The 22,851-nt window shown below is 42.2% G+C and overlaps 1 protein-coding gene across 1 annotated transcript in view; it reads left to right on the top strand.

Annotated features, from left to right (window-relative positions):
• SLC45A2 (solute carrier family 45 member 2) overlaps positions 1 to 21,970 on the top strand; it is a 34,587-nt gene extending 12,617 nt beyond the window's left edge. Inside the window, exons 3-7 of the mRNA XM_012758133.2 lie at positions 4,208 to 4,530; positions 13,715 to 13,858; positions 14,578 to 14,701; positions 18,966 to 19,177; positions 21,568 to 21,970. Of these exons, the coding sequence (XP_012613587.2) occupies positions 4,208 to 4,530; positions 13,715 to 13,858; positions 14,578 to 14,701; positions 18,966 to 19,177; positions 21,568 to 21,792 (1,028 nt within the window). The 3' untranslated portion in view covers positions 21,793 to 21,970. The remainder of the gene's footprint in view (positions 1 to 4,207; positions 4,531 to 13,714; positions 13,859 to 14,577; positions 14,702 to 18,965; positions 19,178 to 21,567) is intronic.
• The last annotated feature ends 881 nt before the right edge of the window (positions 21,971 to 22,851 follow it).

Below are 22,851 nucleotides of genomic sequence, written 5' to 3'. Positions count from 1 at the left end.
CACTTCTGGGTCCTTCTTTGTAAAGGCTTGTTAACTAAGGTGGCGGCAGACATCCTTCGAATGCTCCAGCTTATGGCTTATTCAGTAGCCTGGTGATTGATTCCAGGGACCCCTGAGGCTGATCTTGGCAGTAGAGATAAACACAGGCTGAACGTAGGTGCAGGAGGCGGTAAATGGTAAAACGATTGGCCTTTGTTGCAGCTAAGATGACTGGGCTTTGTTTGGGAGACAATCTGTGAAGATAAAATCTTTGGCTTAAGCAGACTAAGCAAAAGGAAAGTCCTCAGTGAATTCATACAGCCCTCTACTGGCTGTCATCGTATCTGAAGGCGTAAATAGATGAAGTTTAAATGTTTCTTTCTAGTGCTCTAATGTTCTATTAGAATAATTTCTCCAGTGGCCCACCATCCCTTCCTGGTATGTACTGTTGTAACGTGCAGCTACATTGCACAGTAGCTTTGGAACAAACAAAGCAGTTTTGCTGCTTTTTCCCTTCGCTAAGAGAAGAGCATGTTGGTAATGCTCTGAGTTACTTACAGCATGTGTCAAGGTTTTTACTTAACTGATTAATGGGGAAGCCATAAGAACAGTTTCCTCAAATTCTTGCAGGAAATATGTGTGTGTGTATGATGGGCAAAAGAAAAAATACTAGGTTAAATACAAGACAATTGTATTAGGTTAACCTACAAGACAATAAGCTATAACTCCTCTGTGATACTTTAGGAGTAATTTCTCTACCAGACAACACAAACTTAATGCAAGTCATAGAATCTTATTAATATTAATGCCTGCAAACGACCTTAATTTTATAGGACTTCAAATTACTGTGCTTTATTGATTATATTAATAGATTGTTGGTGAAATACCCTATGACAACAAAATCCCATTTCTCAAGAATATCAGATGAGGGTGGAGCATATCAAAGAGTGATACCAAAGAGTGATATTTGGGCCAGCAGTATTGGTGTCACAGAGGGCTTGAAAAGGATGCAGAATCTCAGACCCCACCTTGCAGCTTCAGAATCAGAACTTGCATTTTAACAAGATGCCCGCATGTTTTGGGTGCACATTAAAGTTTAAGAAGCATGCTCTAGAATGCTATTTTAAAGATTGAGCAGTCACAATTTTTACCCTTTCCAAGTTTGAGATACATTTTTCTTTCACAATACTTGCCACACGCCATAATAGGGTCAGGGTAAGCCTGGGTTTCCACCGTCAGAATGAGCCATGGATGCCAATCACTGGTGCTGGAATGACTACGTCCTTTCAGCCTGTCCATGCAGGCTGTCTTCAGCCAGTTCAGTGCAGTAGCTGTCTTCCCCTGCTTCTGTGGAAGGCTTCAGAATTAGGGTTTCAATGGGAAATCCACAGGGCGCTTGGTTTGGGGCTTGGTTCTCCCACTATATTTGCTGGTGCTTGATGTGGATTGTTGTATTAACCCTCACTAAACTCATAAGCAGGCATCACCACCCACATTTGTCAGAGAGGTGCCCAGTGACTAGATGGCATGAAGGTAGGATTAGAAATCAGTCACGATTCCCAGTTCCTTCTTCCTTCCATGCTGTCTTCCATCATGGAACCACTGCAGCCTGTAGCTTTCTTACCTAATTTTTCAAAACTCTTTCTACCTCTGAAATTTTGGGATTCAGTGATATATTGACCTCTTTTAACTTTCATTGTTAATTAAGAGGAATCCTATAATAATTATCAATAATCAGCATCATCTTGATACCACTAACTAAGCACCAATAATTGACTCTTTGGAACTCCCCGATACCCTTCGAGTGAGTACCCACCTCACAGTTGTGGTTTATTGTTTATTACAGGTTTTTGAAAGTGGCTTCTCCCACTCATCTGCTTCTCTCACTTGAAACCACCTTCTGAGAAAGAGGATAGAGAACCGTGTTTTATTTATGTTTACATCCCCAGAAGCTAGTGGAGTTCTTCACATACATTTAGTGCTCAATAAATATTTATTGAACTAAACTAAACCAGTAGACATGCAACTGGACTAGGAAAGCCTCCAAGTGTAGAGCTCAACTGTTCAAATCAATCTCTAATATAAACCCAGCATCATATTTCTATTATATATTTTTATCTATAAGATAAAACTACCATTCCATTGCACAGTAAAGGATTTATTTCACATATTGTTTCTTTCAAATGGCAGGGTGGTTTGTGTTCTACATTCTGCCAACCAGAGGTGATCAGTGGAACAATAAATTGAAAGATTGAGGTGTAAGTGACAGGAGAATTGAATGGCTATATGATAACCATTGATGTATTTACAAACTATAAATAGTTTCAAAAAAGGAACGTGCAAGTTTGTCAGTGTTGACTTAGCTCAGGAATTCTCAACTAGAGGCCACTTTACACCCGAATCCCCCCACCCCCCAACCTGGATAATGTCTGGAGACATTTTTTGTTGTCATAACAAGGGAGGGGAAAAACATTTTATACATTCTTATTGGTTAATTGCTTGGCTTGACACATGACTTCTGACACCTTTTGCATCTACACAATTGAATAAAGAGAGTCATTGTCTAATAATAACCAGAGGCATCATAAGTCCCAGAACTTCCTTCCAAATCAGCCATAGGGGTATGGCTGTCTTGGGGACCTCCCCTTCCTCTCAGATCCTGGCATTTTGCCATGATCTGTCATGTATATTTTTATGTCTATGCCCATCCCCTATAACGGGACTGTAGGCCTTATTGCTTCCAGAGAATATCTCTCTTACTTTATTGCCCCCTCCTTGGTCACAGTTTCTTATAATTCTGCCTTAAAACACTTTGGCACTCAGGCATGCTAATGGTGCTTTATTTTTGTAATCCAGTGATTATGTATTTGTCATCTGTAAATAGTCTCTGTGTTAAATTGCAACTAACCAGAATGTAAAGTGACCCGAATTATCCATTCTCCTAGGATTCTGAATAATGAGGATTCATGGTACTTGGCATTCATGTTTGTGTTCTTGGGGTTAGGGTTTATCTAAATCAAGGTGTTTAGGGTTTGAGATAGGAACTCCTTAAATTCTGTTTTCTTCCTTGATTCTCTGGTTTGTGGGGACATTGTCTTACCTGAGAAATAAAATGGAGACTTCACTCATGCAAGAGTAACAAAAATGAAAGCTGATCTGTTCAGGTAGATAATTTGTGTTGGGTAAGGCATGATGGGAGTTTGACTTTTAGAGAGTTTTGACAGGAGGATCAGCCCTACATACGCTTTTGTTTGGCATTCAATTCCTTAATTCCCTAGACAGCCTTTGGTATGTGCCCCGTGAGATAGGCCCCTCTTCATCAAAAGTCACTATATGTCTATCCCAGAAGGAACTTCTGAGGAACAATTACTACTTTAGTGTTGGGTAGTGTAATGCCTTGCCCATGCTAGGAACATATGTATTTTAAAACAGAAACTCCAAAGAATGAATAACTAATAATGGGATTTCAAATATTAGATCATTAGTGTGGCATTGATTTTGAGAACCTTTCCTCAATGTCCCTCCAGCAGCTCTGTGCTTAAGCGTGAGCAGATAAAACAAGTGCTAAAAAGGCTTCAGGTTGGAGTCCTGTGGGATGATAATAGGATTTTTAAAAATTCAGGTTTAAATTTTGTTCTTGTTATTTTCGTAGCTGTCAACTGGGAACAAGCACCTTAAGCTTCTAGTAGCAGAAAAGCTTTTGAGGCTGTTTGATCTTTGATGCTTGCACCACCCTAGGAAGCTTAATAATAGATATATTACGATACAAATAATTTAATTTTATTGCTGTCAGAAATTGGTTTTGGAATTTAAGTTCAAAAGCAGTATAGAGAGTACAGTTTGGAAAGGCCACAGTATCTCCGATGGTGGCAATATTTACGAAGCACTTGCCATGTGTCTGGCACTGAGCAAGTGCTTAGTAAATATTGATTCTGAACACTTCCTGATTTCAAATCATGAACCTACTAGTAGGTTATACTTTTATTATTACCCGCATGTTATAGATGAGGAAACCCAAGGTCACAGCAAGTAAATGCTAGAGCAGGACTTGAACTTATACTACCTGGCTACAGGTGCCTCAGCCTCTTGCTGGATTGCCTCTCCAATCATATCCAGGTTGGCTATGCAATCCTCAGGGAGTTTTCCCACTGAAGGGGAGTGTCTGTGCATGATGGGAAAGAAAGAAAGTTTGCTAAATATGCTAATACAGCTCTTTCTTGCTTTCCAGGTTTTGGAGGTGCCCTGGGTTACACTTTGGGTGCCATAGACTGGCCCCATCTGGAACTAGGAAGAGTGCTGGGCACAGAATTCCAGGTCATGTTCTTCTTCTCTTCCTTGATGCTCACTTTGTGTTTTGGTATTCATCTGTGCAGTATCCCCGAAGCCCCACTTAGAGATGTTGCAAAGGACATTCCCCCACAGCAAGCCCCTCAGGACCTTCTATTGTCAAATGGAATGTATGAGTATGGTTCTATCAAGAAATTTAAAAATGGTTTTGTAAATCCAGAGCTGGCAATGCAGGGAGAAAAACCCAAAAATCCTGCTGAACAGGTAAAGATGCAAATTCGTTTTTTGTACTTGGGAAAACTATTCTTACTCTTGCTCTTCCTCCTGCTCCTCCTCCTCCTCCTTCTTCAAATTCTTTGTTTTGTTTGCTTGTTTGATGTGAAGAATTTCGTGGAGTCTAATTGAATCCTCAGACCTTTATAGCCATTGTCCCTTGGAATTAAAATTTTGCACCTCAAAGGAAAAAAATGTCAGTATTTTCCTCTGATCCTGCTATCTCTTACTCCTTTTAGAGCATCAGATCAGAGAAGACAAAGTCAATTGTAAAAGGTTAGATCATAAGAGAAGCCTGAAACCATCCTCAGACCAGAAGAAATATCCTCTTAGATTAGGATTATAAATTATAAATTTGTTCCTCCAAATGGCAGCATCTCTAGGTTGGTGACTGGGTTGAACATATTGAATTTGTGTATTGTGAGTTGATTGGATATTTCTTTTAGCCTGTTTTCAGTGAACTGCACAATAAATTCATTAGCTTAAAATTTTAAAGAAAAGTCAACTAAATGCCAGAGAAATGGGACCAGGTTTAGATGAAATGGCCAGGAAAGAGACTAGAACTTTGCTGACCAATATAATAGCTACTAACCTCATGGGGCTATTTAAATTCAAACCAATTCAAATGAAATAAAATGAAAACTTCCGTTTCTTAGTTGCATTAGCTACATTTCAAATGCTCAATGGCCCCATTGGGCTAGTAGCTACTGTATAAGACAGTATGGATATAGAATTCCCACGATTGTAGAAAGTTTCACTGTACAACTTGATGAAACAATTGTATACTCCTTCAAACTGAGTTTCAATGTCAACACCTCAGGGATATAGTATAATGCAAAGGATTCCCTTATTGGCAAAGAGGCTGTAGAAAACCTGAGTTCAAATCTTGGTTCCTCTAGCTGTTGACCTGTGTTATTCATTCAACAAATCACTAGCAGTTACTTGCTGTAGGACAGACGAAAGATTAAGAGCATGGGTGTTCAAGTCCTGGCTCTAGCACCTCTGGAATGCATGACATTTCTATTAAAGGAGGAAATAATTCCATTTGCCTACAGGGGTTTTGTGCAGGTTACATGGGATAATCCATGTGAAATTACTTAGAGTGGTTCCCACTACATAGTAAGGTTTAAGTGTTGTTATCATGTAGCCTGGCAGAACGCTGGCTGCTCTAAGCACAAACAGGGAATGCAACCTGACCTCTTAACAACTTTCAAACAAGCTCAGTGACTCTCATCTCCCCTTGCAGCTGACTTCTCTTGTTGGCTTGACCAGTCTGCTTTTTAGGATTTTTGGAATGTTCAACTGAGATAAAGCATGTAAAGGTGCTTTTTAAACTTTATATAAGTATATAATGAGCATATTATAATTATTGTTCATTAAATAGCTTTGAGTACTGAGTTTTTGCAAAGCACTGAACTAGGTATTTGGAAACCATAAAATTGACTAACATCCAGTCCCTGTGTCCATGAATTTATAGCCATTACTTATAATCCAAGGTAGAACATGGTAAATGCTGTAAAAGCAATATATCAGTTTAGATTTTCTAAAAAGCAGGCACCAAGACAGCATTTGACATGCAAGAGATTTATTGGGGCAAACAGCATGAAGGATAAAAGGGGATGACACAGAAATAGGCAGGGGGCGTGAACATACTGTGATGCAGGTCAAACACCTGTGAAAGAAGGGAAAGGAAGGAGCGTGTGGAGAGGAAGCCTCTCAGATGCAGTGCAGTTCTAGGAAAGTTTCAGCCAGGACAAGAGGAAGTCCTCCAGCCAAAGTTGCCCTTTAAGGAAGTCCAAGTCTTACAGGAACAGGCTAGCACCACTAGTGCCCCTGTCCTGCCTAGTCATTGCCTGGGAACAGCAGGGAAAGGTAGCCTTGGCAGGAAGGGGTGGTGGATCCAGAGAGGCAGCAGCTGGGGCCATCAGCCAACTGTGCTTTCCCCAGCAGGGGATCCAAATGGCACACGTTTCCAGGTGGCCACATGCGGCATAACAGTTGCTATTAGTTTTACAAGAGGGAAAGGTTGTGCCTAAGCAAAGCAGAGGAAGGCTTCGTGGAAAAGATCATCTTTGAATTGTGCTTTGAGTGATGCTTAGGATTTGAGTAAATAGAGATTTGGGGGAAGAATACTCTTGATAGAGAGAAGGCCATCCGCAAAACCATAGATATAAAAACAAAATTTAGAAGAAGAAAATATGAAGTATGTTTGGAGGAAGTGTAAGTGGTACAGTCGACCCTAGAGTTTGTAAAGTTAGAAATACCATTAGGAAAACTTTATGCCAGCATAGGAACTGAAACTTTATTAGGTGGATGACTGAGGTTCATCAAAACTAGTGGAGCAGAGGACTCCCTGTTGTTTTTTTTTAAATACTAATATTAAATATTAATCTGGCTGCTGACTATAGGAGGTGTAGAGATACCCAAGAGGGTATTGTAATGTCCCCAGATAAGAAGTATAATAGTAATGGGCCTGGGTCAGGAAAGTGGCGAGGAGAATAAAAGAGAGGTGAAACAGGAGAGGCATTTAGGAGGTAAAGCAGAGGCCAGGGCCACTGGTCATAGGCACAGAGGCTGCAAAATGGAGGCATCAATGAGTTTATTTCCGCTGTGAGTGGAATACCAGGTGGACGTGCCTTGAAGTAGGAAAAAAGGTAAGTTTTGAGCTCAAGGGAGTCAGTGCCATGAGAGATTCAAAGATGACACCTAAACCAGGGGAAGTGATTGAAATTTCCAAGGAGAAGGAGAGAGAAAGAGAGGAGTATAGGAGGAAGGAGAAGTACCAGCAACTGAGTCAAGGCAGGTCAAAGGAGAATGGAGTGTGTGGCTGCAAAGGTCAGGTGGAGAGGGTGGTCAGTAAAGAGCTAGGCAGTACACAGACTGGGAGAATCCCTTGGATTTGGTGATTAGGAAGTTGCTCCCAAACACAGGAAGTTGTTTAGGAGATTCGTAGTTTGAAAGACAAGTTAGTTATAAAGGGGTTAGAGGGAAAAGTGGCAAAAATCTGGGGGAGGCAGTGAGTGAGTATAGGAGAGATAAAAGTTGCTAGGAACAACAAAAAGTGTCTGCTAGTGAATAGGCAAGAGCTTTGGAATGATCAGGTCAGAGTCCCCATCATGGATCCTGATGAGTTAAGATAGAGGACATCCCAAAGAGCAATGGCTTATACAAGCTAGGAGTTCATTTCTCTCTCCTGTAAGGGTCCAAAAGGCTGGTTCTGGGCTGCAGAACTAATGATCCCACAAGGGACTCAGACCTCTTCTCTTTCATTACTCTGCATTTTCAACACAGAGCTTTCATTTTGAGGTCCAAGATGGCGTCTCCGGTTATCACTGTTGTGTCTGTATCTCTGCCAGCAGGAAAGAGGAAAGGCAAGAACATGCTCCTTCCCTTTGGGGACACAACTCAAAAGTTACAAACACCACTTCTGTTTACTTAGGCAATGGGCTAAAAGAATTTAGCCACATGGCCAGACCAAACTGCAGGTAGGATAGAGACTAGAGCCTTGTGTTGAAAGCCATACATCCAACTAAAACTTTCATGACTCATAAAAAAAGGGAGAACAGCTGTTGGAAGTCAATCATTAGTCTCTGACAACTCACTAGCCCCTCAACCTGGTGACTGTGTAACCTTCAGTAAATTAACCCAGCTGAGTTCAAATTTCTTATCTGCGGACTGAAGATTATTACTATATCCCTCTAGAGGATTTTTAAGTGTTAAATATTGCTGGTAAAAACACTTGGCTTAGTGATTTCCAAATAGGAGGTATTGCATAAGTCTACTCTTTTACAAATAATCACAAATTCAGAATTAAAATGTAGGCAAATTTGGTGTGCTGGGGCAGACAGGATTTGGAGAGCGCATTTTTAATAATTAAAAACGATGGAAAAGATGGATTACCGAATATTTTTAAATGAATGCGGTTTTATTATCTTCATACCCTCCTTCTATTGCTCTCCTGGGAAATCTCTAATCGTTTCTGAGGACTGTACTGCCTGCCCAGGCCCCGCTAATGCAGGGCTCCTTGTCCTGTGTTGGGGCCATTTCACAGGCATGCTGGTTTGCTGACTTGTCTGTGTCTTCCCCACTAGATGGTGGGGGAACTCCCTCGGGGCAGAGGTCCTTTCCCATCCCTGACATTTGCCTCAATGCCTGTTAGGCAGGAAGCTGGCAACAAATATCCCTTTACTTGTTTATGGAATGAATGGAGCAAAAACAGCCATGGCTCTTGCTGCAATTTATTTGGGTGCACAATAAGAACGCTCAGAATAAGTCACACTGTATGGATGTTTCATTCATTGATTCCTTCAGTGACTACTAATTACCCGTGCTAGGCCCAGTGCTGAGCACCAGGAGAGTGCAGCGGACACCACAGACCCTGCCCCACAGAGTTATTGTTTAGCGTAGTGCGACTATGTGTTGTTTTACTTTCTTAATAAATGTTTTCATTTCTGAATAATTTTAGATTTACAAAAAAGATGCAATGATAGGAAAGTTCCTATGTACTCTTCACCAGCTCCCCCGCTAATATTAATATCTTGCATAACTATGCACATTTGTCAAAACTAAGAAATTAACACTGGCAAAATACTATTAAATAAACAGCACACTTATTTGGATTTCATCAGTTTTTCCACTAATATCCTTTTCCAGTTCCAGGATTCAATCTAGGACATCACATTGCATTTAGCTAAGTGATTTATAAAATTTGAAAACTGTGCTTCCTTTCAATGGTATTTTAAGGAAATATTTTCATTACTCATAGTCAGTAGGAAACCTCATTTCCTTTTATTCAATTATGTATATGAATAAAAGCAACAAGTCTTAGCTGCTAGTTATTAAAGTCTGTGAACAGTTTTCTCCAGGTTAAGGGCTCTCTTAAGTGTTGTTTGCTTTATTCATTTGCTTAGCATTTTTTCAAAATTATTGCAAAAGTAAACTTCAACATTGCTTGTGTTTGAATTGGCAAAATGCTTACTTAAGTAGGGTCTACTGAAAGGAGCCCTCACTCTATTTTGAACTGAAATAAAATCTTAAGACACCTAGCTGAGTGAATAGATCCCCTCTTGACCAAGGGGACCCCAGAAAAACCTTAAAGCTGAGTTGCCCGCCTTGGGGAGTAGGGAGGCCCCTCCCTTTTGGAGTGACTCTTCATAAGATCAATAGGACCGAAGGCCAGGCAAGGCAAAGCTTAAACCACACCCGTAGGCCATCAATTTACTTAATAGATCACTTGAGTTTTGGTAAACATTGAGAAGGCCTCCTTTCTTCAACCAATTACAAAGAATCTTTAAACCTACCTGTAACTCCTGCCTGCCCCCTCCCCAACACTTTTTGGGCCAAACCAATGTACATAATTGACTTATGATCTTACGTTTAATTCTTATCTCCATGAATATACAAAACCAAACTGTAACACAGCTACCTCTAGCACATTTTCTCACAACCTCTTGAAAACATGTGCTCACCTCAGAATAAACCTCTTTAAATTTTTTTACAGAGTTTGGACTTTTTTCCATCAGCACTATGAACACGACTGCCTGGGGGTGGAGTTGCAGCCTGTACCATCCTGCTCTCCACCATGCCCCAGTGGAAGACAATACAGTGGAAGAGAGTAACCTTTTATTCATCTGATTCCACCAATAGTTCCTATTTAAGGATGAGTGCAGTGGTTTTTTGGTTTTTTTTTATAACTGTAAGAGTGCAAGGAAGAAATAAGAGGCCATTGGGAGGAAACCTTCATTTTATCTTTATCACACTGCAAATAGAGAAACTATGAGAATGTAGGTCTTCTGAGACCTGGGCTCTACCACCTTTCCCCACACCGGGCTGCCTGGGGGAAAATACCTGCACTCCCTTCCACTCCATCACTAACAAATCACAATTTTGAGACTACAGGTTGGCCAATTCTGCACCAGAAGAATCATGGAATGTCCATATGTTAGAAACTCACACTATCATTAAAAAATGTCTTTTTGAAGATTTTTTTTTAACTTTTCAGGTAAAACACACATATATACATAGAGCAGTCTGCATTTTGGGGAAAAAAAGCTGCACATATATAGAAAAAATAGAAAATCTACCAAAAATGAAAAGTCTGGGTGATAGACTAATAGAAGTTTTTAATTTTCTATTTTTAAACCCTGCAGTAGTATATCCAACATTTCTATAATAGACAAAAAGTGTTAAAAAATTAAATAATGAAAAATTAATGAGAATAAAGAAAAAATAATGTGATGGTTTAAGGAACAAAACAAGGAGGGGTTTTACTAGAGATAAGTACATAGTACCCTGACAGATGACCTGCCTCTATGACTGCCCCTTTGCTAGAGTGTGACTTCTCTCCAGGTGTCACCCAGCATGGGTGACATCCACTCAGAGGCGGTTGTGAGGCTCAAATGAAATCAAGTCAGTGGAAGCCTTTTGCAAGGGATGAAACCCTCCACAACAGTAAGAAAATAAATACATCAACTACAACTAACTTTCTGGCATGTGCTACATGCAAAACACCGTAGGCTCTGAATGGTTTTGTTATTTGGTTTTAAAATCAAAATAAAATAAGAATAAAGCACAGAATAATTTATCTTAGGCTCAAAGCCAAGCGCCCAGCACTTCTCTTTCAAATGTGCATCTTGGACTGTCTCCAGCTAAGCAATGAAAATTTACACTTTGTCAGGGTGAGGTCCAAGGCTGCAAGGCCTGTCATTGTTTGTCAAAGTCATTGCTTTCCAAAATGAGGGTGGCTGTGCAATTTGAGAACTAAGATTTTTCTTTTTTATGCCAAGAGGCCTGAATTATTTTAGGGTTCAAACTGGATCCCATAAAATCTATCTCCAATTCCTCGATGCCTTCAGTTGCTCCCTCCAACATTGAAATAGTCTCCTTTTGAGTGTATTTTTGTGAAGTTCTCTCCCCCCACCCCATGACTCTGCCTTTTTCTCTTATAAATCCATAACCGCCCAATCTCCAGCTGACAGTGGTGCTAAGTAAATGCAGTAAACAACTCCCAGGGGCTTGGAACCATTGAAAGGGATTTACCAAGGGAATTGATGAGTCAGGAACAAGATACCAGCTGAATTTTCATTCTGAAATTTAAAATACTCAAAGGGGCCATGCATATTTACATTCTTGGCTTTTACAGAAATCCTAGGCACATTTTAAAAGCTCGTATCTATTTTTGGGAGAAAGGAGAAATTAGGTTAACAATGAAAGCGGTCTGAAAATTATGTATGAGTCAGAAGCATAAATTAATATTTAGAATGAAGCTGAATCCTTACTGGCCAGATTCATTTCCTCAACTGTGCATATTTTGGAAAGAGGAGAAGGAAAGTAAATATGAATCACTTGGTCTGAGGCATGAAAACCAGACTTTGTTCCCTGGGCTGTACCTTTAGCTGCTTCTTCCTGTGGTGGAAGAAAAAGTAGTAATTCTGCACTACATTTCTGTTATAATCATCACTTATTTTGACAGGTCCCATAGTCTATGCAGAACACGGTTGTTTTTCATACCTCCAAGGGAGTATCTATAGTTTTTAATATTGATTAAGTATAAGAAAATCAGTACAATCTATAGTCAGTGGGTTACATAGTACAAGATTGATGAAGTTTTAAGAATTGACTTATACAACAAAAACTAAGTAAATATAATTTTCTACAACAAAGAAGTACAAAGCATTATCATATAAGGTTTAAGAGTTATAAAACAATATGCTGTTCTAGTTATTAAAAATCTCAGTAGACTGTCTTATCAATAAACCAGCCAGGACTCAATTTCATGATGTCAAGATTCAGAATAAATAAAAATCAGACAAGAAAGACCCATTACCCCACCAAGGCTGATGTTTATAGTATCAGATTCTCCAGGGAAGCTGACTGGTTAACATTCCTAAGGTTTTATTCTTCTCTGATGTGACAAGATGCTAAAGGCTGTTTCATTCTTTGTATTTTAAAACAGTCTGTTAATAATTTAAAGTTTCTCATTGTCTCCAGGTTTCTGAAACCCCCAAATTGTAGCCTCTGGTTTTAACATAATTTAAATCTAATTTAAAGAATATGGGGCTTATGCATTCATATTTATGTGTGTGTTTGTGTCTGTAGGTGTATATGTAAATGTAAATATTTAAGTTCTACATTGTTCTCACTTCTGACTTAACGTAGGGCTCATTAACATGTGTCCACTATTGGCAGGATCCAGAAACATAACCTAGGAGAAGGCAGCTGGCCGAGAACAGGGAACTGAAGGCTTTCTGTATTAATTTCCTATTTCTGGTAAAAAATTATCACAAAATTAGCAGCTTTAAGCAAGATCCATTTGTTATCTCATAGTCCTGAGATCAGAAGTCTGGGTGGGCTCCCTTGGGTTCTCTGCTCGGGGTCTCACAATGCTGAAATTGAGGTGTTGGCAGAGCTGCTTTCTCATGGGAGTCTGCCTCCAAGTTCCTCCGGGTTGTTGGCAGAATCCAGCTGCTTGTGGTGGTAAGGCCGAGTTGCTGCCAGCCCCTAAAGGCCACTCTCAGGGCCTTTCCAGGGGGCTTCCTCCATATTCAAAGCCAGCAACCCCTGCGCTTTGAATCACTCTGACTTCCGCATCTGCTACCAGCTGGGGAAGGCGCTCTGCTTTTCGAAGCCTCAGGTATTTGGTTAGGGTTACCCATGAAATCTCCCTTTGGATCAACTCAAAGTCAACTGATTAGTAAACTTAATTATAGCTGCAGAATCCCTTTGCTATGCAGGATATAATTGCGGAAGAGACATCAGGGGCAGACATCATGTCAGCCATCTTGGATTCGGCCTACCACGCTCCCAGATCAAGAAATCTAAGAATTATAGTCACCTAAGTCCTGGCTTAGATCTGTGAACTTTGTCCTCATGCAGCAGTTCTGTCATTCAAAGATAGGATGCTAGATATTGCTTATATCTTGTCCCCAAGCTAGCATCGTTCCCAGTCCCTTTGCCTTTAGGGTACCAAAGCTCCATTCTGGGCTTGAAACTGTGAAGCCTCAACACACGCCTTAACAGAATACCTCTCATGAGTGTAGTCCATGGAAACCGAGAGCCGTGCCTGGGAAAAGGCCGCTGACTGACAGATAGGTAACATGGCTGTGTGCTCTGGCTGCCAGAGCTGGCGGAGTGTCTTGCATTGAAGGTCACGCCACTGTTTCATGTTTCACTCCAGCCTCGTAGGGCGATGACCATGAAGTCACTGCTGAGGGCGCTGGTGAGCATGCCTCCCCACTACCGCTGCCTTTGCATCAGCCACCTCCTTGGATGGACCGCCTTCCTGTCTACCATGCTCTTCTTCACAGATTTTATGGGCCAGGTGATGAACTGTCTGTGTACACACTCACTGACTCACACATCAACCTCTCCATCCCCGCCTGTCGAGCTTCTTTTAGGCTAACTTCTAGGATGGACACACACAGTTAGCGTATAGAGAAGAGTGCTGTCAAGAACCTGGCTTACAGACGGGTTCCAGAAGCATGCTACTACACTCTGGACAGCTAGAGGACACGATGGGGCCTCCTGTTCTTGACCTAATACAACAAATAGAGAAAAATCAGCATGAGCTGTAGTGATCAGGGAAGGCCTCAGAGAAAGGAGGCGCAGTATGGTCTGGGCTTTGAAGGATGAGTAGGAGTTGGAGGGATACAGAAGAGGGAGAAAGCATTCCAAGCAGGAATAGGAATGGTATGTGTGGAGACGAGTCAGAAGCCGGTTGGCTGTACCAGAAGATGGGTGGCAGGGTTGCCTGAGTCAAGAGGGGCCAGATATTAGGTGGAAGGAGGGGTGTTAGGGATCCAGGGGAGTGTTGTGTTGTTTGGACTCGAAGCAGTAGGCATTAGACTTCCTGCAGGTCCCCGAATGGAGGTGCCATAGGATGGAAGGGGTGGCTTGGTCACGACAGAATGAGTTCTGTGCCCTAGGAAGGGCCCTTCAGGCAGGGACATCTGCTCCCCACGGGTGGAGAAGCAGAGTGCATGACAGGGGGTCCCTACCACACTGCATTTGTACCCTAACAGCCCCAAACCTCTCTTTCAGATCGTGTACCATGGGGACCCTTATAGTGCACACAACTCCACGGAGTTCCTCGTGTATGAAAGAGGGGTCGAGGTTGGATGCTGGGGCTTGTGCATCAACTCCATGTTCTCCTCACTTTATTCTTGTAAGTCTCCCTTGCCTAACGGTGTCTTCTACAGGGCTCTGGAACAGCACGGCTTGGGTTAAATATTTCTATGTTGATTAATATTTTCTGCTTTTTAAAATACCAGATTCTTGATGACTATATGGAGGTCAGGAAAAACTATTCCTTTAGAAAGGACCCCATGAAGTATCCTTTTTCCTAGTGAATTCTAAGTGCTGTTTTCCTCAGTGACTTTTCTTTTTTGTATTTGGAACCAGTGGGTTCCTGATCAAGTTTCTCTGGAAAATAAAAGTCTTGGGTAAATGAGGAATAGAATCCCAGCAGGTCCGTGTTCTGTTGGAGCAAGATCACGGGCAGCGTTTCACAGATACGCTGATCAGACATGTAGATGACACAAAATAAGAAGAATGGTTAATTACATGACAGGTGACAAAATGACCATGTAAGATGACCCTAGCTCAGATATGCAGGGCGGGAAGTTACAGGAACACTGTCCCAAGATTGAGAACAGCTAGTTTTTCTTCTCAGGCGCCAGCTTTCCATGGGGTCTTAAGCTGCTTAAACCCCCCACGTACCTAAGTCTCAGCTGTGAGGACACTGAACAAAGAGATTTCTGCCATTGATTTTGAATAAGCCCAAGCCGATGTGCTACGGCTCCAGAGCATCGCACAGGCTCCTGTTGTGCTTCCTTTGCTAATGTGGATGGAAATCTGCAAGCTCCATAGACATCAAATTAACTGAAAAGTCTGGCCTGGAAAATGAATGCAGTTTCCCTGCTTGCAGTGGAAATGTGGCTCCTAATTATAATGAGCTCTGCTCATCCAGGGTTGTGAGGAAGAGCTGACCCCCAACTCAGGCCTCTGGGCCTTAGACAGGCGCAGGGACAGCAGGGGCATGGCCCAGGTGGGAGAGATACCCTGTTACTACTCTCAGGGCAGGCACTCTGTCCCTGAATTACGCTTCCCTTGGGGGAAAAGGGTGAAATTTACACAATGGCTCCCGTCCTACTCTTGACCTACCCATAGCACAACAGGAAACCTGCTTCAAGATCTCTTGAAAATTTAGCACAGTTGGAAAAAGAGGACCTACTATAAACATATAAGGAGTTCATGAGTCCCCAAATCATGTAACTATAAAATTCATTATTCTAAAATTTATGATAATCAAGTGGTAGCTCAAAGCTTACATTTCTTTAGCAAACTCCTTTTTACCCTCAAGAGTGTGTGAGCTAAGAAAATCTCAGGAGGATGATTTCAAGCACTTAAAGTAGAATCAAAGAGTGTTAGATCAAAAGGGTCTAATAAATTTTCCATCTCCATTCCTTTGAGATTGTAAGGGGTGAGGGGACAGTTTACTGCTATCCTCATTCTTGTGACAGGAATACATTGTTCCACATATAATTAGTATTTTAATTTTGTGTCAATTTTGATTTTCTTTTGTCAACCCCCCCCCACTAGGTACTGTTCTATTAGTCTAGTTAGAGTTCCTGCATGAATTTCATGGCATTTAAAAGTTAAAAAGCATGTTATTTTTATGCCATTTCTAGTTCAAAGCTCTATATACAAAATAAACTATTATTTAAATAGTTTTTCAAAGTTATATTAATATATAAACCTACAGGATCCCTATTGTGAATTTGAACCACAATTTTATTGATAAAATACCAACCGGTCCTGCTCCAGGACCTTCAGGTGCTATGCCTCCATGTCCCCAGGATAAAGTCACAGTCCTGAGCTTGGCGTTCAAGGCTTTTCACAGTTTGGCCTACTTCACACTTTGGCCTCTCTCACTCCCACACCAATGAACAACCCCTGATGACTACTACAGACTTTCTCATCTCTGTGTATTTGCTACTGCTTTTAGATTCTTCTTCTACCCCTTTCTACTTTCCCACCTAGACAACTCCTAATCATGTTCTTAGACGCAGCATAATTTTACTTCCCCAGTGAAATCGTTCAAGGTTTCCCCCTGCACCCTAACCCACCCTAGGCAGAATCAATCATCTCCTTCACTTCCAGAGCCCACGATGTTACTGTCTATTCTGGGCTCATCACACAACAGCAGGTGCAGATCCTGAGTTTCTATCCACTGGGAGCTAGCTCGGCGGGACGATCTGGCTGCTGGGGTGGAGGGTGGTCATGGGGACTTGTTCCCAAGCTCCTTTTGCATGGCAGGCTCACGCATGCGCATGTGAATAGCGATACTGAGTATGGAAATGTAGCCAATTGTGCATGTGATAGCTGGTGCTTACACCTGTCATCTCCCTCCAGTCCTGAAGAGAAACACTGGGTGAGGAGGTGACCACCACGGGGCATCGGACCCACCAGAGGGCAAGGCAAGCCCAGCCCTGAAATTTATTGGTTGCTCTTTGTGAATAAAGCACTCTTTGTCATTCAGTCTTTGTACTAAAGTTTCTTATGTTTCCAAATACCTCTTTATCCTTCTTTGCCTTCTTCTCAGTGGCTTACACACTTGGATAAGAGCATTTCCCTAATTGCATTGAGCTTCAATGCAATTTCCCTAAGGAGTATTGAGGGTATTGGTTAAGTGCTGAGACACTTTAGATTACATTTTCTGCAAACAGAAACTGACCTAGCTTTATGCTGCTTTTATTCTCAACCTCAACACTGGCCCTCCAGCCATAGGATAAATTTAATAGAGGAAGCAGTGTTGCCCGCTTGTCATTTCTAGAGCTTTGTCTTCCATCAGATGACCTGAAACAGTGTTAATTTCATGATTGATTCAAATGTACTACATGGTAGATTGTTTGTCTACAAGGTATAAGACCAATAATTATTTGAATAGAGATATGGAAAGTTTCATTCTTGGATAGGCATTTTGCAAGTATCTATCATTTATTCCCCCAGTTTACATGTTCTAGTAGACTGGGGTGAGGGAGAGATAAGGAATGTATAGATTAAAAACAACTGATTTTAAAGGAGGATGAAAGGTTTTAAGGGATTTTTCCTTCCCATTGCGAAAAAGATTGTAAAATGTTTTAAAACAGAATTTTTCATTTTTTGAAAATCAGCTCTACCACTATACTTGCATAATCAAGCCAAGTTTACCTGCTGGGAGGGAAGAGCCAGCAGTCTTCAGCTCAGCCTGTATTTGTTGAAACAGCAATAGCCACGTTACTTAGATGTCTTCTTTTTTTTTTTTTTTTTTTTGAGACAGAGTCTCGCTTTCTTGCCCAGGCTAGAGTGAATGCCGTGGTGTCAGCCTAGCTCACAGCAACCTCAAACTCCTGGGCTCAAGCGATCCTCCTGCCTCAGCCTCCCGAGTAGCTGGGACTACAGGCACGAGCCACCATGCCCGGCTGATTTTTATATTATATATATATTAGTTGGCCAATTAATTCCTTTCTATTTTTATGGTAGAGACGGGGTCTCACTCAGGCTGGTTTTGAACTCCTGACCTTGAGCAATCCGCCCGCCTCGGCCTCCCAGAGTGCTAGGATTACAGGCGTGAGCCACCGCGCCTGGCCTACTTGGATGTCTTCCATGTGCTAGGCATTGGGCTGGGTGATTTCACAGGCGTTTCATCTCATTTGGTCCTGACAACAACCCCAAAAGAGAATTTTATCATCCCCAGTTTTCAGATGAGGAAGCTGAGCCGTGGAGAAGTTAAGGAGCTTGTTCACCAAGAGTGAGGGAACCAGCTGGGGAGGAGCCACGTGCTGTGGGGGCCCCTTACCAGCCTGGGAAGGGTCGGCAAGTCAGGGAAAGTGTCTTTAGATAATTGCATATCCTTTATCTCCTTCTTAGAAGTGTGTACTATGTTCTGATGGGGGCTGAGAAACCGTGAATGACTTGGATCATTCTGCAAAATCTGGTTGTTTTCATTTTCCGCAACCTGACTTTGGGTGGTAGGGCCATGATAGGCCTGTGTAACTACTTTGGTCCTGTTGGCCCAGAACCCCTCTGAGTCAGAATAACCCCTACTTTTCTCCCATATCTTGCAGCCTCAGCATCCCATAGCCAAGGTGGGCTTTTCTATTGCCTCTTGTGTGGCTTTCTGCTACCTAGCTGTCTACTAAACAGTGCCAGGTCCTTCTTGGTAGAGAAGAAAATCAGCCTAGCAAAGCAATTTCAAGCTGTCTTAATGTAAAGGATTCCAAAAGCCAGCTGTTTTCAACCCACAGATAAGGAGGTTCTTTTGTTCCTGACTCAGTATCAAAGGAAATCTGCTAAAAAAGTGAATCTTCAAAAGAAAGGATTGTCTGAAATTATTAAATGTTGAGAGGCACTGCCGGCTCTAATATCTCCCTCTCTTCTCCCCACAGACTTACAGAAAGCACTGGGATCCCACATTGGATTAAAGGGTCTTTACTTCATGGGATATCTGCTGTTTGGCCTGGGAACAGGATTTATCGGGCTCTTCCCAAATCTCTACTCTACCCTGGTCCTGTGCTCCCTGTTTGGTGTAATGTCTAGTACCCTGTACACCGTGCCCTTTAACCTCATTGCTGAGTACCACCGGGAGGAGGAGGAAGAGGTGTGTTGTCATTTGAACCTCTGCCCTGGGTAACACCCAGACTCACCTGAAGGCCAGGGGCGATTTGGTAGGAACGTGTAGAGCAGAGCTGGGAGATAAGTGTTCTCAAAACAGCAGCATTGAAATGCCCCACCAATCATACCTGCAGTCTGGAGCAAGCCTGCCCACAGCCCAGCCTTCCCCTCCGCCTTACTCTAACCCCAGTGCACCTGGGGAGCGGAAGGGGAAGGAGTGTGATTCCCACCTGTCCGATTAGGAAAAAGGGGCTTGGTGATGCTGAGAAACCAGCCGCCAATCACACAGAGCTAAAGAAAGGAGGACCCAGGTTTGCTACAAACACCCCTGGTCTCCCTGGTGCACGGGCAGCAGTTCTGGATGCCACAGGGAACGTCCCCTGCCCCCAGCCACTGCAGAGGTGCACGCTGGAATGTCTGGAAGTTGTTGGTTGAGGGTAGAAATTCCCATACAATGTTGTCCTTGGGAATCCGGTTTTAGTGCGTCAGACCCTGTGTGCAAAGAGGAAAGCTGGGGCCACGGTGGCCTCTCCACTGGGCTGCTCTGAGGGGGTCCTGCTCCATCTCCATCCTGGAACTGGACTACAGAAAAGAGCCTAAGCAGTCCTTGTAAGAACACGAAATCTGGGTATTTCTGCTAAAAAAATTTACCACCTCTTCTTATCAACATGTACAGCTTTCTCCCTGATGGAAATAGGCTTGCAGTTCCTTAACTGGAGCAGCAGTGTATTAATAACAGGCACAGAGATAACATCGCCTTCAGTCCATCCCAGTGTGAAACGGCGAAAACATTGAGCACGCATCCACACGGCTTCAATTCTGACCTTCTTTGCCACCATCCGATCCGGCAGCTGGGCAGAGCCACACCAGAAGTTAGAATCTTTCAGACAGGAGTTGTGGCTGTCCACATGCCCTGGCAAATATTGTCACTAATGTCCCAGTGCATGGCAGGGGTGTTGGCATTAAAGAACTGTCCCTCTGAGGACAGTAAGGCAGAAACATCCATGATTTGGACTTGGAGAAAGCTGGATTCAGATCTGGGCTCTCCCACTCAGAAGCTGGGTGACACTGGGGATGTAACTTATTTGTTAAGTAGCAGTAAGAATGAGTTATTTTTAGATGAAGTAATATGTACATATGGTTCAACAACCCCAGTGACAGGCCGAAGGGCACACTGTGACGTGGTCCCCTCCACACTCTCCTGTCTCCCTTCCGCCCGGCATACTGTCACTCATTAGCATTCTGTTTACTTTGCCAGGATTACTTAATGATAATCAAACAAGTATAATTTTCCTTTTCCCCCTTCTTACTCAAAGGATAAATGCATTTTTATGCACAAAGCTTTTTTTTTTTTAAAATAACTTAATAGTTTAGAAAAACAGCAAACTCTCAGAGCCTCAGTTTCCTTATGAGGCAAATGGAAATTATAATACCCACTTTATAGGGTTGTCAGAAAATTAAACACGATAGTGTGTGTAATGTGCTTCCCATAGTGCCTACCTAGCACCAAACACAGACCCAAAATATGGCAGCTAGTATTATTATTGTTGTCATGGGGATAATGATACTAATGTACATCTAGAGGGACAGTGAGAATGAAACAAAGTAACAAAACAACCTTGTGCAGGCCTAGCACCTAATAGCTACCGATAAATGGCAAAGTATCAACCAGTTCAGACCAAATATCAAATATTAAACAAATATTAATATATTAACCAAATACCAACAATATTTTAAAAGTTGAAATGCTTTTTGATGTTGCTTCCCTTAAGTATCAGTGATTCAATATCCTTCTGAAAATATTTGAATTTTTAACACTAAGGAAGGAAAAGAATGGGAGTTTTTGAGTTTCTACTACATGTATTTATTGGCTTCTTAGAGATATTATTGCACTTATTAACCATTTAACCTTCATATGTGTTAATGGTGGAATTTAAGACTTTGTCACAGGTAAAGAAAACAGCGTCAGGCAGGAGGTTGGGGCTCCCCCATGGCCCTAGGTCGGGGGTTGGCAAACGATGGCCCACTGACCAAATGTGGCCTGCCACCTGGTTTTGTACAGTCCATGAGCTAAGAATTCCTTTCAAATTTTTAAATGATTGAGAACAATTCAAAAGAAGGATAACATTTTGTGGCAAGTGAAAATAACATGAAATCAAATACCAATGTCCATAAAGTTATATTGGAGTATCAGTTCATTTACACATTGTAGCTGCTTTTGCACAATAGCAGAGTGGGACAGTTACAACCAAGACTGAGTGACCCACAAGGCCAAAGGTATTTCCTACCTGGCTCTTTACAGAAATAGTTTGCAGAGCTTTTCCCTAAATGGAGATTCCTTGCAGATCAAACACGGTGCCTGTGCTTCCCTTGCAGAGGCAGCAGCTTACCGCAGGGGGCCCGGACAGCAGCGGGAGAGGGAAGGGCGTGGACTGTGCCGCCCTCACCTGCATGGTGCAGCTGGCTCAGATCCTGGTCGGAGGTGGCCTGGGCTTTCTGGTCAACATGGCTGGGAGCGTCGTCGTCGTGGTGATCACATCCTCCACAGTGGCACTGATCGGCTGTTGCTTTGTGGCTCTCTTTGTGAGATACGCGGATTAGGTCAATAAAGAGACATTGACCCTAACTTCAGACACAGTGGGGCACATGGCAGGAAGTCAGTCTTTTCTGGATCTCTGCATCTTTAAGGTCTGCCCACTGGATGCCCAGTGTTGTGACTTCACCATGCTATCTGGCCACCTTTCACTTTCAGCCAGTCCTCTGCACAACAGTCCCCATATTCCAGGCATCATTTGTCTGGGCTGTGTCTCCACCCACTGGTGGTAGCACCTACCCATGCCTTCCTCACTGCATCTCGGCGCAGGGCTAGTAGAGGCTGGGTCTGTTTCCCACAGGACATTTCAGGCTTCATGAGACCTGAGAAGCAGACTCATCCGACATATGATGCATGGATGTGTTCTATGACACGTTTTTTATTTTTTTAACCAAAGATTCATATATATAGTAGTTGGGAAGTCATATACGTCACTAAATTCACAAATATTCAAAATATTGCTAATAATTTATATTAATTTATTTATATTTAATTTGCTTATAGTTAATTCCTATTAATTTATGGTACCCCCGACAAGTCTGCTTGGAACATCTCATGCTGGAGCATTCACCACTTAAAAACAGTTCATTTCACTGACACAGTAAAAATACTACTCTGTATTTCCCTTGTTTCATCCTCTGAAGTCGATGTAAAAGCCCTCCAAAAAGCAGCCTCTCATTTCTCCTATGATCTCTCCTCCAAGCTAAGCAGTTTTTCTCTAACCACGCCCTTCAACTGCTACACACATACTGAGGGGTTCAGCAGCCTTCGGGAAACAGCATGGTTTAATAAAAGTCATGAGCTTTGGAACCAGCAGGTTTTGAATCCTGGCTTTGCCGCTCAGCTGCAAACTACTAAGCCTCCCTAAGCTATGCTTGCTAATCTGTACATTTGGGATTAAAAAAAATCCTATCTCAGAGAGCTGTGACGATTGAAACATAACACATATGGAGTGCTTACTAAGTGTCGTACTTGTGTTAACACAGCAATCTTGGGAGTGGGTGCTGTTATTGATCTGCATTTTGTAGGTGAGGAAACTGAGGCAGAGGGGCATTGTATAACTCATT

The sequence above is a fragment of the Microcebus murinus genome, chromosome 11 (genome assembly GCF_040939455.1).
Source record: "Microcebus murinus isolate Inina chromosome 11, M.murinus_Inina_mat1.0, whole genome shotgun sequence".
NCBI classification, from domain to species: Eukaryota; Metazoa; Chordata; class Mammalia; order Primates; family Cheirogaleidae; genus Microcebus; species Microcebus murinus.
Note: the sequence above shows the minus strand (reverse complement) of the source record. Positions and strands in the feature narration are given on the sequence as shown.